The 22,762-nt window shown below is 43.2% G+C and overlaps 1 protein-coding gene across 10 annotated transcripts in view; it reads right to left on the reverse strand.

The window, feature by feature from the left end:
- The window catches only part of SIPA1L2 (signal induced proliferation associated 1 like 2), a 492,084-nt gene that overhangs the window by 22,983 nt on the left and 446,339 nt on the right, over positions 1-22,762 (reverse strand). For 7 of the 10 annotated variants that reach the window (XM_029593861.1, XM_029593864.1, XM_029593854.1 and 4 more), the window contains one exon: positions 11,412-11,438. The exons of the other annotated variants lie outside the window; for them this stretch is intronic. In XM_029593861.1, coding sequence (XP_029449721.1) covers positions 11,412-11,438 — 27 coding nt within the window. The remainder of the gene's footprint in view (positions 1-11,411; positions 11,439-22,762) is intronic. 10 annotated transcript variants of the gene reach the window in all.

A 22,762-nucleotide genomic window follows, 5' to 3' on the forward strand; every position in this document is an offset into this window, starting at 1 on the left:
TAGGATCTGTTTTACCTAAAGACTAGTACAGGAAATTCATTATGGATTATGCTTTGTCGCAGGAAGTACAACTGTACTTTATTTCATTCCTTTGTCTTTTTCTCTGTATATTTATTAGAGATGTGAATCGGAACCGGAATCGGTTCGGATTCTGGTTCAGATTCACATGTGGGTTTTTTCCCATCGGGCCCGTTCGCGTTTTGTTTATCGGCTGCCCAGCCGATAAACAAAAAACCCACCCCGATCCTTTAAAAGTAACCCCTTAGCTTCCCCCACCCTCCCGACCCCCCCAAAACCTTTTTACAGGTACCTGGTGGTCCAATGGGGGTCCCGGGAGCGATCTCCCGCTCCGGGCCGTCCTCCGGCTACCGGGCCGTCCTTTGCCCTTACCTTGTGACAGGGTATCCGTGCCATTGGCCGGATCCTGTCACATGGTAGTAGCACTGGATGGCCGGCGCCATCTTGTGCTCCTACCATGTGACAGGGGCTGACCAATGGCACCAGTTGCCCCTGTGACATAGTAAGGGCAAGGCTATCGCGCCATTTTGGTTCCTGGCACCCGACGGCACGAGTGCAGGAGATCGCTCCCGGATCCCTGCTGGACCCCCAGGGACTTTTGGCCAGCTTGGGGGGGCCTCCTGACCCCCACAAGACTTGCCAAAAGTCCAGCGGGGGTCCGGGAGTGACCTCCTGCATTCGGGCCGTATTGCCAGTATTCAAAATGGCGCCGGCGCTAGCCTTTGCCCTCATATGTCACATAGTGAGGGCATTACCTGTAGAAAAAAAGATTATGCCTCGGTGAGACCTCAGCTGGAATATTGTTTTACTGTATTAGTTTAGTGATTACTATAAAATTATTTGTCTTGTTTGTCTCAACTATACTAAATTCCATGCAGGAGACCTTTCCATTTACGTATCTGTATAGTGCCTAGGAGGGCTGTAGAAATGCTAAGTATTAGGAGAACTGTGTCCAGGTTTGGAGGCTGTACCTCCACGTGGGCATAGATAGAGTAGAGTCTGTCCAAAAAAGGACTACTAAAATGGTGCAAAATTACTATCAGGTGGTAATCAAGGACAGAAATGTGTGTACCCTAGAAGAGAGGAGAGAAAGAAAGGCTACGGAAGCAACATTTAAATACCACAACGTTATAAATGATGCACAAGAAGCCAATATTTTTCAGTGGAAAGTAAATTATAGAACGGGTTATGAAATGAGATTCAAAGAGGGCTAGAATCAGGGGTAACATTAAAAAATATTTCTTCATAGAAAGAGCGGGGAACACAAATTCTGTGGAGGCAGTGGAGGCCAAAGCATTAACAACATTCAAGAAGACCTGGGATAGGAACAGAATATCCTTAAATTGTGACAAAATGAAGAGGGTAAACCCTCTTGTACTGCAAAAAGGAGTGAGTTGGGTCCTTACCTGCTATCATCTTCTCAAGTTTCCAGTCAGCTTGAAGTTCAGTTCTTTGCCCGTTATAACCCAGAAAAACTGTATTGCATTTGATATACAGTGCTCGGTTTAGTAAATCAATTCTATCCATAAACTAACAACGAGGCTGGACTATTAATGTGAATTTCAAAGGTTATTGAGGGCTAACGATTGGCTCAGAGCACTGTGAGGAGGCGAAGAGGATCTGGGTTCAGATTTCATGTCAGTTGGGGATGGTCGGACCAGAGAAGGCCTTGGAGGTGGCATCCTCAGATCCGGAGAGGTCAGAAAGTTAGGCTGCTGCTACTGGCAGAGTTGCACAGATGGTATGCGCCATGGACGAGACGTCTCTCTAGCCTTTGGGCTTGTGAGGGTCCACCAAGCTGTCCAGGCATGTTGTTTGGGGAAAGAGGGAGAAAATATGATGAGATTAGGGGCGGGGAACACATTTAAATGAAAAATGCCCTTTAGTGCACTGAACCCTTAATTAAGGCTGCAAATTGAGACATTAGCATAAGTAGGGAACCAAGGTGGGTAACTGTAATGGCCTACCTCTTGTAACAGAGTTCAATTAAAAGAGCACAAAGGAATATAAGGAATATGGATTTTGAGGGGTGCTGGTTGAAACATTCCTGTCTCTGTTGTTACGACTTAGGTTATGTAGTGCTTGTCTCTTTTTCTATGTATTAATATTTCTGTAATCGCCTCTTGAATTTTGAGTTGGAACTGGAACAGCGGATGATGGAGATTTAAGAGCTAAAAGGATGACATTCAACAGATCTAGGCATCTTTCTTAAGGCACTTAGACTGGGCAAACTGAAAATGGTCCTTAATGGAACACCAAATTTTAGCTGCCTATCTTTCCTGGGCATTTAAATTTAGATATCCTAAAATGCAGGCAGGGCAAGGAGAGAGTCAGGTCAGGGGGGTGAAGATAAGTGCTCAGTGCTGGCTTCCAGTGCGAGGCGCCTAACTTAGGAGACTTAATAGCAGGCCCAAACTATTAGAATTCTAATAGGTGCATTTTAAAAGTCCAGCGTGCACCAAAACTGGAAGATACGTACGTCCAGCCGGTGCGCGTCGAGCAGATTTTCAAAGCTGCCAGTGTATGCGCGAATCTCCTGGTGCATGCCCAAGTGAGAAAGCCCAAAAAAGGGGTGTGGTGTGGGCAGGGAAAGGGTGGACATGGGCGTTCTGGGACTTTACCATAAAATGTGTGCGTAAATATCTACGCGCACAAGCGTGCACCGGGATCCCCTGTCGCTGAACTTTACTACTGCTATGGATGGCGTGTAAGTAATAAAACAAACAAAAAAAAACAACTAGGCTAGTCAGTGGGGTTTTAAGGGTTGGGGCTAACAGGGGGAAAGGGAGGTTAATAACCTATGGGGGTTTGGAAGTCCTATCCCTTAACTGGGTGAACTAAGAAAACTAGTAATTTATTTATTTATTTATTTATTTAATTTCTTTTACTATACCGATGCTCAAGACTAGGTCTTATCGTACCGGTTTACAATGTAACTGAGGGGAAACCAATTAACATCAAGGTAGAAAGTAAAGTTACATTAAACAGGGAGCGTAAAACCTGGGCAATGGAAGACAGTACAGAATTTAAACTAAGAAACAATTAGAGAGAGATAAATATATATATATAATCAACAAAAACTATAAGATACGTAAACATAGATTTATCCTAGGCAGTTATTAGCATGGTATGTCCAGTGGGAGAAGGAAAGGGTGAGGTTGGGTGGGGGGGAAGGGGAGAGGGAAAAGAGGGGGGGGGGTAGGGATTAAGGAGGGGTGGGAGAATGAGAGACAGTGATGGTTGAGGAGATCCTTCAGCGGTAGGCTTCTGCGAACAGCCAGGTTTTCAATTTCTTTCTGAATGTTGAATGGCATTGTTCTTGGCGTAAGTCTTGGGGAAGTGAATTCCAATGTAGTGGACCTGCTGTTGAAAGAGCACGCTTGTGAATAGAGTTGTGGACAGATGATTTGTTGGGGGGGGCCTTGAGCGAACCTTTGTAGGCAGTTCTGATCGGTCTTGCTGAAGTATGTAATTCGAGTGGGAAGGTGAGTTGGAGAGTGGATTGCTGGTAGACGGATTTGTGGATGATGGTGAGAGCCTTGAAAAGTATTCTATATTGGATGGGCAGCCAGTGTAGGATTTTTAGGATTGGTGTGATATGGTCCTTGCGACGAGTGTTTGTAAGGATCCTAGCCGCTGCGTTTTGCAGCATCTGAAGAGGTTTGGTGGACGAAGTGGGGAGACCAAGTAATAGAGCGTTACAATAGTCGATCTTTGAAAACAGTATGGCTTGAAGCACCGAACGGAAATCCTTGAAGTGTAAGAGCGGTCTAAGTTGCTTCAGGACCTGTAGCTTGAAGAAGCATTCTTTGGTTGTGGCGTTAATGAATTTTTTGAAATTCATTCTAGAGTCAAGGGTGGCCCCAAGATCTCTGACCTGGTTTGCTAATGGGGTGCTAGCATTATTTGCGAGGGGGTTGTTGTCACTAGGGGAGATAACCAGTAGTTCCGTTTTGGAAGTATTTAGGACCAGGTTGAGACTAGAGAGCAGAAGGTTGATGGCTTGTAAGCAGTTGTTCCAGAAATTTAGAGTAGAGATGGGGTCCGAGATGGGGATTATGATTTGAACATCGTCCGCGTATATAAAGTGGGTGAGATTGAGACTATTGAGTAGCTGGCATAAAGGGAGTAGATATATATTGAACAGGGTAGGGGAAAGTGACGAACCCTGAGGTACGCCTTGGTTTGATGGAATGGAGTGAGATTCTTTGTCATTTATTTTGACTTTGTAGTGTCTGTTGTTCAGAAAGGATGTGAACCAGAGCAGTGCAGAGCCGGATATGCCTATTTCCATTAAACGGTTTAAGAGGATAGTGTGGTTTACCGTGTCGAACGCGGCAGAGATGTCGAGAAGGGCTAGCAGGTAAGATTGTCCCTTGTCAAGGCCCATCAGGATGTTGTCCGTTAGAGAAAGAAGGAGGGATTCTGTGTTTAGGCGTTTCCTGAATCCGAATTGAGAGGGGTAGAGAATATTGTGGGAGTCAAGGTAGTCTGTGAGTCGGATGTTGACAAGCTTTTCCATTAGCTTGGCTATAAAAGGTAGGTTTGCAATGGGGCGGAAGTTTGCAGGGTTGGCTGGGTCCAGGTTGGGTTTTTTAAGTAAGGGTTTAAGTGAAGCAATTTTTAAGGAGTCCGGGACCGATCCTTGATTGAGGGAGCAATTTATGATGTCTGCCAGCGGTTTAGCAATGGTGTTAGGGATGGTGAGAAGTAGTTTGGTTGGTATTTGGTCCAATGGATGAGTGGAAGGTTTCATTTTCTTGATTATTGATTCAATTTCCAGGGAGGATGTCTGTTCAAGAATTTCTAGTGACGGTCTGTAGATAGTTGGTGGAGGGTTATTGGTTGCGAGGCTTAATGGTTGCGAAGGGTTTGGGGAAGTGTTAGTTGATGCCAGGGGGGCAAGTAGGTTTTTGATTTTGTTATCAAAAAAGATAGCCAACTCTGTGGATTTGTTCTGGGCTTCTTCTTCTGGGATGGTGAGGGGCATAGGTGTGGTAAGGGCAGCTACATATGAGAACAGAGTTTTTGGGTCATATAAGAAGCCGTGTATTTTTTTGGCGTAGAAATCTCGTTTGGTGCGGGTAATGGATGTCCTATAGTAGCTCATTGCAGTTTTGTATGAAGCAAGTGAGGAAGGGGAGGAATCTTTCCGCCAGCGTTGTTCTTTGTGTTGTAGATCCTGTTTGAGTTTCCTTAGTTCGGTTGAGAACCAGGGTTTCTTGTTCGTGCGGGCTGGGTTGATAACTTTTGTTGTTACAGGGCAAATTCTGTTAGCTACTGAGTGTGTAATAGTTTGCCAGGAGTTCATAGCGGTATTCGCATCTGAGAAGTCCAGTTTAATTAGTTCTTCGGCCAGGCTGTTGTTGAGAGTGTCCATGGGACAGGGTTTCCTGAACTGGATCGAGGATTTAGTAACAATAGGGGTCAATTTTTGTTTTATAGATAATTTTGTAGTTATCATCGAGTGATCTGACCAGGGGATGGGGGTGCAGGAAGGAGGGGTGATGGGCGAGATGGTTTCGTTAGTGAATATTAGGTCAAGCGTGTGGCCTGCCTTGTGTGTGGGATTGTTTATAATTTGTTTGAATCCCATAGTAATTTGAATCCCATAGTAATTTGAATCCCATATAATTTGTTTGAATCCCATAGTAATGGGGTAGGCGCACGACCCTTATAAAATCCCCCCACTTATGTGGAGGAAGCGGGATTCGCACACATATGTGCTTGCCCACTGAAAATTGCGCACATTGGGGCGGATTTTAAAAGGCCTGGGTGCGTAAATCCTTCCGGATTTTCGCACGCAGGGCCCTCGCGCGCCGGCACCTATTTTGCATAGGCCGCCGGAACGTGTAAAGCCTCGGGACGCACGTAAGTCCCGAGGCTTTGGAAAAGGGGCAGGGAGGGGGGGTGTCGGGGGCGTTCCCGAAATGACGCGGCGTTTCGGGGGCGTGCCACGGCGTTTCGGGGGCGGGCCCGGGGGCGTGGCGCCGGCCCAGGGGCATGGTCGAGGCCTCCGGACCAGCCCCCGGGACCGGAACACGGAGTGGGGCTGCCGGCCGGCGCGTGCAAAGTTACGCCTGCTTTCAGCAGGCGTAACTTTGCCGACAAAGGTAGGTGGGGGGGTTAGATAGGGCCGGGGGGGTGGGTTAGGTAGGGGAAGGGAGGGGAAGATGGGGGGAGGGCGAAGGAAAGTTCCCTCCGAGGCCGCTCCGAAATCGGAGCGGCCTCGGAGGGAACAGGCAGCGCGCGCTGGGCTCGGCGCGCGCAGGTTGCACAAATGTGCACCCCCTTGCGCGCGTCGACCCCGGATTTTATAAGATATGCGTGTTGCCGCACGTATGTTATAAAATCCAGCGTACTTTTGTTCGCACCTGGTGCGCGAACAAAAGTACGCGATCGCGTATTTTTTTAAGATCTACCCCATTATGTACTCGCGTTCAGCCTATTTTATACCATGTTCGCATATACGTGCGTAGGTTATAAAATGGCTGTGTTGTTTGGCGGGCGCCCGCGCGCCACTATCAAAGTTACCATCTAAATTTGCAGAAAATAGGTGCCGAAATTTAAGTGCTCATCTTTTTTAAAATATCGGCCTATAAATTATGAATAATTGAGGTGAGTTCTTAAGAGGAAATACTTTAGAGGGCTGTTCTATCTTAAGAAATTTGGAACAAATATTTTTGACCTGTAAATAAAAGACTGACATAATTCCAAAGACTGGAAATTTCTAGAGACTTTCATAGAAAATATGTAAAAACGGTAGATTGTTTAAGATCGTTGTTGAGAGCTGCTCATGAGCAGCCAATCGCATTATCCCCTGGGCAGGTACAGAAGAGAACCATTCTGGGTACTGGTTCACCAGAACTATTCTGGACCCAGGATGACGTAGCCAAACTCTGCAGAGATCTTGACCCATCACATTGTCTACCTGTGCTCTATGAGGCAAGCTGCTACTCTGTTTATAGTAGTTTGGTTAGTTATCATGTAGTAGTACTTGTATGCCTGAGATAAACAGTTAAAGCATGCTTTTCCATAACATCGGTTTGCCTGTACCCTTATCTGTTTCTGAGGAATAAAGCCGGCAGAGAAAAGGGCCCTAGGGGTGTAGCCCCTCTAAGTCAGTTTTCCAACTAAGGATGGAGGCATCCATGGCAAGCACAGGGTGGTGAGGGAGAATTTAGAAGGGAAGACCCTTAATCAAAATGGATTGGGACGAAGACCAGAAGTGTCACACACATGCGTGATTCCTTGAGACTCTGAGTGGTTGAATGTCACTGAAACTTTTGAATCCATTGAGCTTCTCTCATGTGGAGATAGAGTATGCCATGAGAGTTACTTATATACTACAGTGGCAGCCATCAAGCCAGCTATGCCTGCACCTGGAGCCACTGTTCACCCTTCCCTTCTACCCAATCTGAAAAAGAAATCAGCCGTGGACATCACCCCTCAAATCTTCCCTCCCATTCAGTCTTGAAGAAATGAGCCTTAAGATAGCCCTCCCCTCCCCCCCAATCCGATATCTTGAAAAAATGAGGTGCAGGACAGTCCCCTCTCTCTCACTTGATATCTTGAAGAAATGAGCGCAGGACAACAGCCTGCTCTCCCCGATTCCTTTCCCTCTCATTTGATGTCTTGAAGAAATGACCGCAGGACAGCCATCTCCCCTCTACCCCTTATTCCCCTCACCCTTCCATCTGGGTGGGCCTCAGGTTAGCATGCACGTTATGCTGTTAATCCACTAAAGCTCAGTGTGCTGTGCATCAACACGGTTATCTTTCATATGTACCCCTTATTGGGTGTTAACCAAGGCAAAGCATTCCAGAAAAATAGAACATTTAATAATGCATTTGTAAAGCTAAAACCAGAAGGTAAGTCCAGGATATGAGGCAATTTATCCTGTCTTCTCTATTTTTCTGTCATTGCTTAAAATGAAGGCAATCAATGGTTTACTTATAATTGTTTAATGTTCATGTCTACCAATCTCAGCTCATCCAGAATGATGCAACATGACTGTTATTTATTTATTTATTTCATTAACATATTTATATACCATTTTACCAATCAAAGATTGAACAAAGCGGTTTACAGCCATAAAATAAAAATCAAAATAATAATAAATTCAAATAAACTAAAATATAAAAGAGAATAAAAATTGACAAACTGAAGAGTAGTAAATCACCTGGACTGGATGGTATACACCCCAGAGTTCTGAAGGAACTAAAAAATGAAATTTCAGACCTATTAGTAAAAATTTGTAACCTATCATTAAAATCATCCATTGTACCTGAAGACTGGAGGATAGTTAATGTCACCCCAATATTTAAAAAGGGTTCCAGGGGCGATCCGGGAAACTACAGACCGGTTAGCCTGACTTCAGTGCCAGGAAAAATAGTGGAAAGTGTTCTAAACATCAAAATCACAGAACATATAGAAAGACATGGTTTAATGGAACAAAGTCAGCATGGCTTTAACCAAGGCAAGTCTTGCCTCACAAATCTGCTTCACTTTTTTGAAGGAGTTAATAAACATGTGGATAAAGGTGAACCAGTAGATGTAGTATACTTGGATTTTCAGAAGGTGTTTGACAAAGTTCCTCATGAGAGGCTTCTAGGAAAAGTAAAAGTCATGGGATAGGTGATGATGTCCTTTCGTGGATTGCAAACTGGCTAAAAGACAGGAAACAGAGAGTAGGATTAAATGGACAATTTTCTCAGTGGAAGGGAGTGGGCAGTGGAGTGCCTCAGGGATCTGTATTGGGACCCTTACTTTTCAATATATTTATAAATGATCTGGAAAGAAATACGACGAGTGAGATAATCAAATTTGCAGATGATACAAAATTGTTCCGAGTAGTTAAATCACAAGCAGATTGTGATAAATTGCAGGAAGACCTTGTAAGACTGGAAAATTGGGCATCAAAATGGCAGATGAAATTTAATGTGGATAAGTGCAAGGTGATGCATATAGGGAAAAATAACCCATGCTATAGTTACACAATGTTAGGTTCCATACTAGGTTCCATCCAAGAAAGAGATCTAGGCGTCATAGAGGATAACACATTGAAATCGTCGGTTCAGTGTGCTGTGGCAGTCAAAAAAGCAAACAGAATGTTGGGAATTATTAGAAAGGGAATGGTGAATAAAATGGAAAATGTCATAATGCCTCTGTATCGCTCCATGGTGAGACCCCACCTTGAATACTGTGTACAATTCTTGTCGCCGCATCTCAAAAAAGATATAATTGCGATGGAGAAGGTACAGAGAAGGGCTACCAAAATGATAAGGGGAATGGAACAGCTCCCCTATGAGGTAAGACTAAAGAGGTTAGGACTTTTCAGCTTGGAGAAGAGATGGCTAAGGGGAGATATGATAGAGTTGTTTAAAATCATGAGAGGTCTAGAACGGGTAGATGTGAATCTGTTATTTACTCTTTTGGATAATAGAAAGACCAGGGGGTACTCCATGAAGTTAACATGTGGCTCATTTAAAACTAATCGGAGAAAGTTCGTTTTTACTCAACGCACAATTAAACTCTGGAATTTGTTGCCAGAGGATGTGGTTAGTGCAGTTAGTATAGCTGTGTTTAAAAAAGGATTGGATAAGTTCTTGGAGGAGAAGTTCATTACCTGCTATTAATTAAGTTGACTTAGAAAATAGCCACTACTATTACTAGCAATGGTAACATGGAATAGACTTAGTTTTTGGGTACTTGCCAGGTTCTTATGGCCTGGATTGGCCACTGTTGGAAACAGGATGCTGGGCTTGATGGACCCTTGGTCTGACCCAGTATGGCATGTTCTTATGTTCTTAATACAAATAATATCTTGATCAATAAAATTAAAATCTCTAAAAGAAATAAAACTATTACATTATAAAACCATAAAGAGAGAACTTAAAGAATTAACATAAGAAGCCTAAAATAGATAAATACTAGAAACGGCTAAATTCCCTGAGTTAATCCACTATTGTGCCTGTTCTGAACTTCCAAAAGCTTCCTTGGTTTTTAAAGCTCTTTTAAACTCCTTTCTATTATGAATTTGTCTCAAGTCATCTGGTAGAGTATTCCACATGATGGGGCCGGCCACTGAAAAAGCTCATTATCTAGTTACATTAACGGCTGCCATTAGAGAGCAGCAAGTGACAGAATCACATCATACTCATCCTACAAAACCTACACTAGCTACCATTTCTCTACAGGCCAAAATTGTAAACCCTGATGCCAATCTTCAAGGCCCTAGGAAGAAACGGACCAGATTACCTGAAGGGCAGGCTATCTTTCTATGCCCCTACCAGGCTTTTAAGTTACTCCAAAGGAGCCTCCTTAATTTTGCCATCACTGAAAGAAATTGAAAGGTCAGACACTCATCAGCAGGCCTTCTCGAGAGCAGCACCCACTCTCCGGAACTCTCTCCCAAAAGTGTTTCACCTAACTCAGAAAGCAGATGAAAGCCTGGCTTTCCTTCTGGACCTTTCATGGGTGATGCTTCTCGCTAGCTGGACTAGAATCACTGAACTCAGGGACTCCCTTGGATGTGATGTTTAAATATCTATGTTCTCATATCTTTTGCTCTACCTGTCCTCTGTTACTCACTTCTCTTTGTTCCCTTTTCTCCTCCCATACAGTTTGGGCAACATAACAATATCCATGTACATGCACTATTTATTCTATGTATGTTCATCCAATGTATTATTTATAAGCATACATCAGTGACTATGTGTGAGGATTATTTATCCTATGCTCCATTTGTAAGGCCCTGAGTGCATGGACTTTCCTGCTGTTTCAGTTTATATAAGTTGTTTTTTCACCTTGGATGAATTCTCTTTCAAAATGCCTGGTAATAAATCATAATACATAAATTGTGAAGGTACAAATTGTCAAATCATGAATAACAATACAATTACTGAGAGGCAGCATCCTCATTAACTTCTTTTGATGTTTCATTTTTATTTTACACTCTTATATCACCTTCATAAATATGAACCTCATGTAGTTTGTATCAAATCTTGTTCATGTAGGTTGACGACAAAGTATCTTATGAACAAGACCTACATATGAAACCGAAAGCTAGTGTACGATGAAAATAAATGTCAACAAGATTTTGGATGGTCCAATAAGAGGCATTACAGACTCAAATCCATGCTAGTACTTAAAGCACAGTATTGTCTTGGGTTTTAGAAGCGTTAGAGCTGATATTACATTACCACAAACAGATAGGGCTATATCATATCATGTCTGCAATAGTATGCTTACCATGCTAAAGTATAATCAACTTGATATTATTTACGAAAACAGCTGTTATTGAAATATTAGAGTTCTCATGGTTACACGTCAAACCTCAACAGCCGCTACCACATCAACAAGCTTTCGCAAGAAGCAAAAACAGATTTTACCTTCTAGAAACAGCGAATATGACAGGTCTGAAGGGAAAAAAATGAGATCAAGACAAATGCATGTACAATTTCTTGTTCTAGTTAGAGATTCTTGTCTGGATAAAAGGCACTATTATAGCAATTCAAGTTACTACAGTAGAGCATCTTTTATCTGAAATGGTCAGGACTAAGAGCATTCCAGACAATAGATGTTTCCAGATAAGTGAAGTTCCAGCCCTCCAACCCCAAGCCAACTCGATTCTACTCTTGCCCGCACCTCCTGCTGCTGGTGCCTCTCAGCTCAGATTTGTCGTTAGAAACCCAGGGTACACCACAGATTAATCTACAAAGCACCTACCCCAAGGTTCAAGCATTTAAACTAAGCTAAGAACCACGTGGGGGGGGGGGGGGCAGGGGGAGCAATAGCAAAAGGAATAGGAAGAGAAAAACCTGGCCGGCAATCCATTTTCTAGATAATAGGATTTTCCGGATAATGAATCTCCAGACAAAAAGTGCTCTACTGTACTTATGATTAGTATTATTCTTGAAAAACACTCTCTGAAGTCTCACTATTAAGCATCAAACAAAAACAGCAGCACCTCAATGAATTCAAAAGAAAAAAAAATGCATTTATTCACATTCCCAAAAATGCCAACGTTTTGGCTCTAGCAAGATGATGATTCTTGCTAGAACTGGAATGCTGGCATTTTTGGGAATGTAAACACATATTTTTTTTTAGCAGCTTTACTACTTCTCTTTTTGTTGCTGCTTTTTATTGAACTGGAGGTTATAGCGTTCACCCTTCTACGCTGTGTCTATATGCAGTCATTATAGCTTTTTCACATGACCGTTTTGGATACTGGTGGCTTATTCTTAAACATTTCTCACTAAATACTTCCACCGGCACAGAGATAGGTGCAGAGGCGCTTCAACCTCGGAAGGCCATTGTACCAGGCCTGTTGCTGCTTTAATAGGCAAAAAGACCTAACCACACTGCAGACTGTTTAACAATTAAAAAGAAAAAAAATAATGTAAAGAACATGCCAATATATTCATGCACGTTCAACTGACATAGAGAAGCCTTTTGCAATAAACATATGAAGGCAGCAGAAAAGGACCTCTTAGTCTACCTAGTCTGCCCATTTGTAGAGTTGTCACAAATCCCCTTCCACCTTTGACCTGCCACTAAGGTCCCCTTTGGACCTGACCCGAACATGCTTGAATTCTGACACTATTTTGGATCCTACCACATCTGCTCAGTATAAAAAAGTATTTTCTCATATTCCTTTTGAGTCTCCCCCTCCCTTCTGCTTCGTATGAAAACCCTTGTCCATAAACGTATCATGCTATGAAATGTTCTACTTTCTGGAACCTTACTGAAGTTTATATATTTCCCCTTCCATTCTACTTGCGACTACATCTTTAACTCCTTGGGACTCTCCATGTAAGGCTATAGTATAAACCTCCTTTGAATTGCTTCCATCTTATCAGAATCCATTTGTAATTATCTCCAGAACTGAATATAGTGCTTAAAAGTGGGCTCTCAGCACAGGGTTAAATATCTCCTTCTTCCTGTTAGCAAGACTTTTCTTTTTGCACTGAAGCAGTTCCCAAACCTGCCCTATTGACCCCACACTCAGGCAAGTTTGCAGGATATCCACAAGGAATATGCATGAGATAAATTTGTATGTATTGGACTCCAATGTATGCAAATACATCTTATCAATATTTATTGTGGATATCCTGAAAACTCAATAGCACAAGTTTGGGAGCCATTGCTGTGACATACTATCTGACTACCTTGAGGTTATCAGAGATAACAGCTAGCTCTTCCCTACATAGGATGGGACACTTGGATTTCTCTACCCCAAAATGCATGATTTTGCCTTTTTTTAAAATTAAAGCTCAGTTAAACTCTTGATTATTTATCTAATATTTATTTTTCTAAGTACTCTCATTGTATCTATGGGCTTCAGCAGTATACTTTGTTGAAGATTTTCATTTAATCCACAATGATACTTGAGAAAATTCTGAAGAGGACCAGGCCTATCACTGATCCTTGTGACCTTCCCTGGTCTCCTTTCCTTTGCCAGAGTAGACCCCAGGGACTATAACTCTATGAATTTTGTTGCATAATAGGGATGTACATTCGTTTGAAACAAATGGGTAAAATTAAACAAATGAGACCCTTTTCATTCGTGGACCCCCAAAACAAATGGAAGGTGCTCACAAATTAAACAAAAATTTTAGTTTCATTCATTTATGTTTCCCATTCAAGTCTATAGCGCATTGAAAAGTGCAGTAGTGAGATTAGTAAGTATAGCAACCAAGAAATTACTGAGTGAGGTAGTAGTCAGGACAAAGCCGAGATGGGAGAAGAGGACAAGTAGACAGGATGGGTGAGACCAATCAATGTGAAGCTGACCTGCTCCTGATGATACACCTTGGGGGTCTTGCTGCCACTCAGCCTTGCTGCTACACTCCTTATATTACTCTTGAAGGTCTTGTTGCCACTCTAACTACCGTAGTTACCAGGCCCCTGACACTACACTTGGGGGTCTTGCTGACATTCTGCCTTGCTGCTATATGCCTTATGCTACTGTTTAGGGGTTTGCCGTTACTCTTCAATGCTGCTATATCCCTTATGTTACACCTCAGGTATCTCTCTGCCACTCTGCTTTGCTGCCATACCCCTGTTGTACTACCTTGGGGTTCTTTCTGCCACTCTGGCTTGCTCCTAAACCCCAGACTCTGCAGTTTCCAGAACTTGCTGCCACTCTGCCTTGCTGCTATACTATTTATACAACACGTTGGGTGTCTTCCTGATACTCAGCCTTGCCGCCATGCCGCCGACTTTACACCTTACGAGGTCCTTCTGCCACACCCCACTCTCCACACCTTGGTGTGCTCTTGCCAGTGTACATGGATGCTTTGAAACTATCATGGTACTTTGGAGTCCTCAAGTCACTCTTTGTTCTGTGTTGTCCTTCTGTCAGTGCCTGGGCTTTTTTTCCCTGAACCTTTGCTGCTTTGTTACTCCTTCATGGTGCCTTAGGATGTTCATGCCACTCTTGGTACCACTTTACCCCTTTCATACTGCCTTTGTGGGTTCATGCCTCTGTTATTGATGCCCTCTTTAGAAGCCTTGGGGTGTTCCTGCCACTCTTGCTGCTGCTTTGCTTCTCTGATGGTGCCTTGGAGAACTCTTACCATTGTAGGTACCCTTTTACAGTGCCTTAGGCTATTCATGCCACTTTTGGTGTCACCTTGTCACAGTCTTGGTGCCTTGGAGTTCCCTTCCCCCTTCTGATGGTCTATCCACAAGTTTCATTAGACTTGATTGGAAACTCCCAATCTGAAGCTCAAAATAAGGCTGTATTGCTTCTCTCATTGACTTTAATGGGAAATGAATGAAACAAATGAAAAAATGTTTTTCGTTTGAAACTAATGAAATGAATGGAGGTGACCAACTAAATAAATGAATGAACCCAAAGAAAAATTTTTCCTCTGCACATCTCTGTTGCATAACCAACTTCTCTCCTAGTTATTTTTTCTCCTGTTTGTAGAATGATTAGCTTGCTCACCAGTCTTAGCTGGTTTCACTATAAATGTGTGATATCTTTCTACCTGTTCCCTCCAAGCAGAATGCCATTGGTTTTCTCAGTTTCTATGCTCCCCTTTAGTCAAAGCCGCTACTTTGGATTCTCGAAATGTACACTTCTCCTATATAACCAGTTCTCTATAATCTCACCATTTCTGCTGGGCTATCATTTTGCCAATTCTTTGCTCCACTGCTCTGTGGCTGCCATTCTATTTTTTGTTCACAGATTTTAAGGTTTAACCATGTAATCTAGCTACAATAAAGAGGAAAGTTCCCCTGCACCTGCACAGTCAGTATGCAAAATGAGCTCCATTCCTCTCCCTCCCTGCACTCTTCAGCTCTACGCCTCTCTGGCTGAATGGAAACTGAACTCCCATCCCTCTCTTTCTCTCTTCAGCTCTGTCACACTCTCCAGCTCCATCCCTCTCTGTATTGTCCAATTCACCCTCTTGCCCCTCTCCAACTCCGTCCCTCTCTCTCTCTCTCTGAATATTCAATCCACTCTATCACACAGTTCACACAAACTCAGCTCGCACTCTCTATTACCTCACACCTCAATTTCGCACTTCCTACACTTCGCAATATTTCCTCATCCTTGGACGGGCTTTTACTAGTCTGCAATAACGGTTTTTATTATCTTCATGTCCAGTCCCTTGATTAACTTCATGTCCAGTCCCTTGATTAACTGTGTTCCAAAACAAGAATGACCAATAAGCCTAGTGGTTTATTAAAGCATGTTTTTTGGTCATTGGAAGGTGATAGAAATGTTTTGAAAGCTTTTCTTGATGACGAATGATTCTTTAGATGCAGGTGTATATCTATCCACAGAACAAAGGGGCTATCATCCGCCCGGTTCCATCTGACAGACACATGGACGTATGCCTGCAACAAAATTTAATACTGCTTTTCATATTTTTTAAATATGCTAAAAATAAGATTTTAATATAATTGCTTGGGCTCAAAAAGGTGACAAAATCACCTGAAGAAATGCATAAATCTCTCTAAAACAAATCTCAGCCACAAAGGATCTGATAAGGCTGGGAGCTGGGGACAGAAAGGCAGGCCCAAGAGAAGAATTAGTCAGGATGGGGCAGACTACAGCGGTTTTGACCAGATCAGAGACAGTACCGGACAAGAAGACAAGGTTTATGGGAAGACATGTTAATAGAACGAAGGTAATTGACATGGGCAGAGGCAGAAATCAGATCCTTGGGAGAAGCGGAAGGGTCAGCGTCAAAGATGATGATTATAATTATTTAAAAAACCTATATTCCGTGACCTCCATTTGTCTGGTGTGGATCACAATCATAATTACATTCATAGTTAAAAACACAAAACACAAAACCTTACACAGATTATAAGAAGACAGACATCCTTAAACATTAATATCAAATTGCTTAAAAACATCATGAAAAAAACCCAAGCCTTCAATTCTTTTCTAAAACTTTTCCTCTCTCGGTTCTACTGGCCGTGCATGCCGTACAGTGGGAGATAAGCAAGAAAAAGCCCTAATTTGAGCCAACTCTTGTCTTATATTCTCAGGTAATTTTGTCCCTGAAGATCTTAAACGTGTAGGCTCATACTGCTTGTTCTAAACTGTGCCAAAAAAAAAAAAAATGGCCGAACGCAATAATTTATGAGTTATTGCAAATAATTTAGAATTGTGCTGTCTATTTTAGGAAAAGCCAAGGCAGATCCTGAAGCACCAGAGTCATATGCTCAGAGATACCTGTGAGCTGCCAAGCTTACTGGAGTAAACCTGGATTTAAGTGGGAGTACAAGAGCACGAGTTTTTCAAGTGGTGGTTCTCAAGATAAGTAATTGTTCCATTTCTGAGATTTCACAATATTTTTAAGCACTTTCTGGGTTTAAAAACAGGACAATAATCTCAACTGGTAAATGATTGTACTTTATGGGCCGGATTTTCGGAGGGTTTACGTGCACCAGGCCTATTTTCAAAAAGCCCGGCGACGTGCGCAAAGCCCTGGGACGCGTGTAAGTACCGGGGCTTTACTAAAGGGGCGGTCCGGGGGTGGGGTGGTGTCAGAGGCTCCAGGCACAGTGGCCATTTGCTGCTGTGCCAAGGATCGTGCGCCGGCAGTTGGCTGGCGCGCGCAACATACTTCAGCCCCAGGGCTGAAGTAAGTTTTGGAATAAAAGAAAAAAAAAAGGTAGGGGGGAAAGGGCGGGGGAGGTAGGGGAAGGGAAGGGAAGGTGGGGTGGGGGGTAGGGAAGTTCCCTCCGAGGTCGCTCCGATTTTGAGCGGCCTGGGAGGGAACGGGGGAAGGCAGCGTGTGCAAGTTATAAAATTGGGCGTATATGTGTGCGCACCGGGTAGCGCGCACACACATACGCCCGCGCGCTGCTTTGAAAATCTACCCCTATGTGCTTTTTGCCTAAAGCCCACCGCGGGCAGGAGGCACTAGATTACATTCATCAAGCACACAAAAGTGTCTTGATACCAGTTTCAACCTAAGAGAATATTTATTAGATAGTTGTCAACACCTCACTTTCCCCTAGATTTATCAAAATCTTTAGCAGAAATAGCACCCGCGATAAAAAAGGGGCATTGTTAGGCTATTTTCCCTCTCCCGCATAGGTAATTTCTGCAAGTTGTGATAAATTTATTGCAACAGCGCTTTGCATGCTGATTAAGCTACCATGGGCGTGTTAGAAAGGTTTTTATCATACATGCCATTTGGGCAGGGGGGAGAGAGAGAGTGAGAGAGCGAGAGAGACTCTGTAGAGACCAATATGTAACTTTACTATTTATACCACTGTAAGTGGGGGCACATTTAACTCAGGGTGAGATTTGGGGGCACGGTTTTCCATACACAGTAGGAGGTACGAACAACAAAGTTGACATCACTGAACATTTTCTGTTGTTTGAAGTGATGAAAGGTACAAGAGGAATTGATTTGTATAATGCACTCTCGCATGTTATACAATTGGTGCGCGCCGGGAACCGCAAGCACATGGACGTGTGTGCAGACTTTTTAAAATCCACCCCATAGCTTTCTGAAAAGAAACTCATTTAATGCAAAAGGAACATATGAAGTTGAATAGAGTCTGGGTGAAGCAATGTTTTCCAACCTCATGTAAACCAAGAAAAGAGTTGCTGCAATACACGTTTAGATGTCTTTACCCTTTTATTTCCCTGAAAAAAAAACAAAACCTGAAGACAGAAAAAGGAGATAATTATAGTTAAAGAAATTTTGCATAGGGAGCAAATAGTATTGTGCAATTTGTACACTCAAAATATTTTGGAATTTTTAAACATGCCTAGCAAAGTTCACTCTTTGGATTATGATTTGGAGATAATAGGAGGAGATTCTATGGATCCAGCAACTAATAAATTCCCTCCATCTTCTGAGATATGAAAAGATGGAAAAAGCAGGTCCCCCACAATCTATGCAAACAACTAAATTCAATTAATGTTTGAAGGAGTTTCAATCCACAGGACAAACATTTCTCCTCTTTTCCCCTCACATTCACAGATCCATATCCAGAACAGATTTTTAATAGCCAAAAAAACCGACTATATAGTGTCAAAAAGGCAAAAATAAGGGAGGCTTCCAGTCCAGACCACATCTAATGTGGTTTGGCGTGGTTCCATCTGCTTATGATCCATTTTGTTATAACTGGAAATTAAAGCCCGGATTTTCAAAGGCCCGCACGGGTTTACGCGCGTGGCTGGGTCTTGCACTCGTCACACGCATTTTAAAACGGGCTCCGTCATGTGCGTAAACCCCGGTACATGCACAAATGCCAGGCCTCTACAAAGGGGCAGGGACTGGGGACGGGGGGGGGGGCCTGGGACAGCAACATTCTATGCTGTCCCGGGGAAGCGTGCACCGGCAGCCGGCCAGGGCGTGCAGATTACTTCCTCTCCAGAGGAGCAGTAAATAATGAAAAAAAAAAAAAGTAGATAGGAAGGGGTTGGGGAGGAGAGGGGAAGAGGGAGGAAGGTTAGGTAGGGGGAAGGGAAGTTCCCTTAATTGGAGCGGACTGGGAGGAAACTGGGGGAGGTATGACTGTGTCGCCACGCATAGTTAGCGAAAATGTGTCCACCTTGCGCATGTGGATTTTAAAATCGACCCCTTAATTCCTGATTGTATGATGACAGATTTTTTTTACAATACCTAAACAACTAAGGGATAATAACTAGGACTATAATAACCATAGGAATAACCTTTTTTTACAATACCTAAACAACTAAGGGATAATAACTAGGACTATAATAACCATAGGAATAACCTATTCTCCAGTGGCAACATTCAGAAGCAGTGATGAGGCGATAAACTATTTCATACTGAGCTAAAAAAAAAAAAATGAACAGCATAAAAAAATTTGGAGTTACAAATTCATCTAATCAGAGCCAAAAGATCTAATATATGGAAGCTTTTAAAACAAAATAGAGTCTTAATTGCAGCATCTAGAAAAGCTTCAAATACAGCATAAGACTCTGTGTTGAACTACAAGATTCTTTTTACACTGCCACACACCAGGCAAACTGTTGGCTAGAGACTGATGAAGCCATACAGAATCCCAACATTTATATCCATGGTTATGAATAATCAGGGTAAAACGTTTAGTCATGCAAATGACTAAGGTTTACAGGAGTTTTTTCAAGCATCTAATACACTTAGACTGATTTCTATTCTATAAATTCTGAAAGGTATTTTTTAGACCTAAGTCCTCTCAGTATCTCAAAAAACAGAAACAGAATAACGTGATGGCAGATAAAGACCATATGGCCCCATCCAGTTTGCCCATCCGTCCAATTAATTTAGCTTCATAATTACCATTAGGGATGTGCATTAGTTTGCAATGAAATAGGAATTAAAGACGATAATTCCTATTTCATTGCATTTCGGGGGGCTGACAAAGCGATAGGAAAACCCACGAAATTTCATATGGTTTTATCATTTTGGGGGGGGGGGGGGGTGGAGAAAGGGCACATTGAAAAAAAACCCCAAACCCACCTCAACCCTTCAAATTTAATTAATTGCAACCCCCCAACCTCCCAACATCCCCAAGACTTGCCCAAACCCCCCCCCCCCAAGACTTGCCAAAAGTCCCTGGTGGTGCAGTGGGGTCCCGGGAGCAATCTCCCCCTCTTGGGCTGTTGGCTGCCACTAATCAAAATGGCGCCGGTGGCTCTTTACCCTTATCATGTGACAGGGGCAACTGGTGCCATTGGTCAGCCCCTGTCACATGGTAGGAGCAATGGATGGCCCGCGCCTAAACGGCTGCTCCTAAATGAAAAACTCAAACCCACCCCAACCCTTCAAGTTTAATTAATTACTACCCTCCCACCCTCCTGACCTCCCCAAGACTTGCCCAAACCCCCCCTCCAAGACTTGCCAAAAGCCCCTGGTGGTGCAGTGGGGTCCCGGGAGCAATCTCCCCCTCTCGGGATGTCGGCTGCCACTAATCAAAATGGCGCCGATGGCCCTTTGCCCTTACCATGTAATGGGGCTATCGGTGCCATTGGTCGGCCCCTGTCACATGGTATGAGCAATAGATGGCCTGCGCCTAAACGGCTGCCCTTAAACAAAAAATCCAAACCCACCCCAACCCTTCAAGTTTAATTAATTACAACCCTCCCACCCTCCTGACCCCCCCAAAACTTGCTGAAAGTCCCTGGTGGTCCAGCGGGGGTCCCTGGAGCGATCTCCCGCTCTCGGGCCGTCGGCTGCCTGTAAACCCTGCTGTGCTAGATGTCTTGAAAACATCATCTGGCAACAAATTCCACAGCTTGATAATGCATTGAGTGAAAAAATATCCTCTCCAATTTGTTTTAAATCTGATAGTTTTATGGCATGTCCCCTAGTGATAAAATTATCTGAAAGGGTACATTTCCATTCTCCATTACCTCTTGCACCCATCTCACAATTTTATAAATCTCTATCATATCCCTTCTCAGTCATCTTCTCCAAGCTGAAGAGCACTAACCTGTTCAGCCTTTCTTTATAAAGAAGATATTCTATCCCCTTTACCATTTTGTTGCCTCTCACCACCTTTCCTAGTTCCGCTATATCTTTTTTGGGACAGGGAGATTCGAGCCGCACACAGAGGCAATATGATATTATCCATTTTATTCTCCATTCCTTGCCAAATAATTCCTAACATTCTATTTGCTTATTGGATCACCACCATATTGAACTGAGGATTTCAATGTATTGTCCACAATAACTCCAAGATCCTTTTCCCGAGTGGCGACTCCTAATACTGAACCCAGCATTGAGCATGTAGAGTTAGGAACAGAGCCCCTGGCCTCCTATGATCCTGTGGCAAGGCTTGCAAAATCACCTTCTTCATGTGGAATGTGCTGGTCCCTGTGGAATTTCTGTAGGAAACCATGGAGCTGGGGGCCAAACAGGTCAGATTGGGTGGGAAAGGCAAAATGCTCCCAATCCCATTGCAATGCTTTCAGCCACCACTGCCAAACCCCTTCCTAGTTCACCACTCCCCTCTCCTCCATGAATCATAAGGAGAAGAGTAGCAGCACATCAGGCCCTGCTCTCCACGTCTTCTGGCCAGATCCTATTTTTGAAGGGGCTTTTTAAATGTGGCCACTGTCAAAGATATTCAGTCACGTTAGTAATGAAAGATTGTTTGGATCCTATTACTGGTAATAAATAGAGATGTGATTTGTTTTTGCCGAATTGGAAAATGTCAAAGAAATTGTCCAATTCGGCATGGTTAGGAGGACCCGAATCCCGAGATGGATTTTCCCTGAACTTTGGGGAAAATTCGTTGTTCGGGTTAGCGCAAGTGGAGGGGCACCTTTATTTAAAAACAAAACAAAACCCACCCCACCCCACCCCTTAAAATTTAGTTTATTACAATCCCCCCACCCTCCGAACCCCCTAAAACTTGCCTAAAATCCGTGGTGGTCCAGCGGGGGTCCCGGGAGTGATCTCCCGCTCTCAGGCCATCGGCTGCCAGTAAACAAAATGGTGCTAGTGTCCCTTTGCCCTTACCATGTGACAGGGGCTACCAGTACCATTGGTCGGTCCCTGTCACATGGCGCCAGCCGTCCATGCTCCTGCCATGTGACAGGGGCCGACCAATGGTACCGGTAGCTCGTCACATGGTAAGGGCAAAGGGCCACTGGCGCCATTTTGTTTACTGGCAGCCGATGGCCCGAGAGCGGGAGATCGCTCCCAGGACCCCCGCTGGACCACCATGGATTTTAGGCAAGTTATGGGGGGTGGTCCGGAGGGTGGGGGGTTGTAATAAACTAAATTTAAGGGTTGGGGTGTTTTGGTTTTTTTTGTGAAAAATCGCCAAAAAAACCCCAAAACACCCCGTTGGAAAACAAAGTTTTCCACGGGTCGCCCGAGCCAACATGTAAAAACTAAACACATCTCTAGTAATAAATATATGCTTCATCATTTTACAACAGATTCAGTAGCATATGTTGTCTATATTATTTTTTACCTTGTCCCAAATCTTAAGTGGGAAAAACCTAGGGGGTAATTTTCAAAAGGATTTACATGCTTAAAACTGGGTTTTACATTTGTAAATACACTTTACCTGTGCAAGTAGGCTTCTGAAAATGACTACAATATATGCCATTGAATTGACCACAGAATTTACCCATGTAAGTGCACTTTATGCATGAAAATGTGCTTTTGAAAATTGCTATGACAATCTACTACATTTACATGTGTAACTCCTTTGAAAATGGCATATAAAGAGAACTTTTATAACTAGAGTTTTAGAGCATAGAAGTGGTTCAAAATGTGAATGTATGGAGGCT

The sequence above is a fragment of the Rhinatrema bivittatum genome, chromosome 3, assembly GCF_901001135.1.
Source record: "Rhinatrema bivittatum chromosome 3, aRhiBiv1.1, whole genome shotgun sequence".
Lineage (NCBI taxonomy): Eukaryota > Metazoa > Chordata > Amphibia > Gymnophiona > Rhinatrematidae > Rhinatrema > Rhinatrema bivittatum.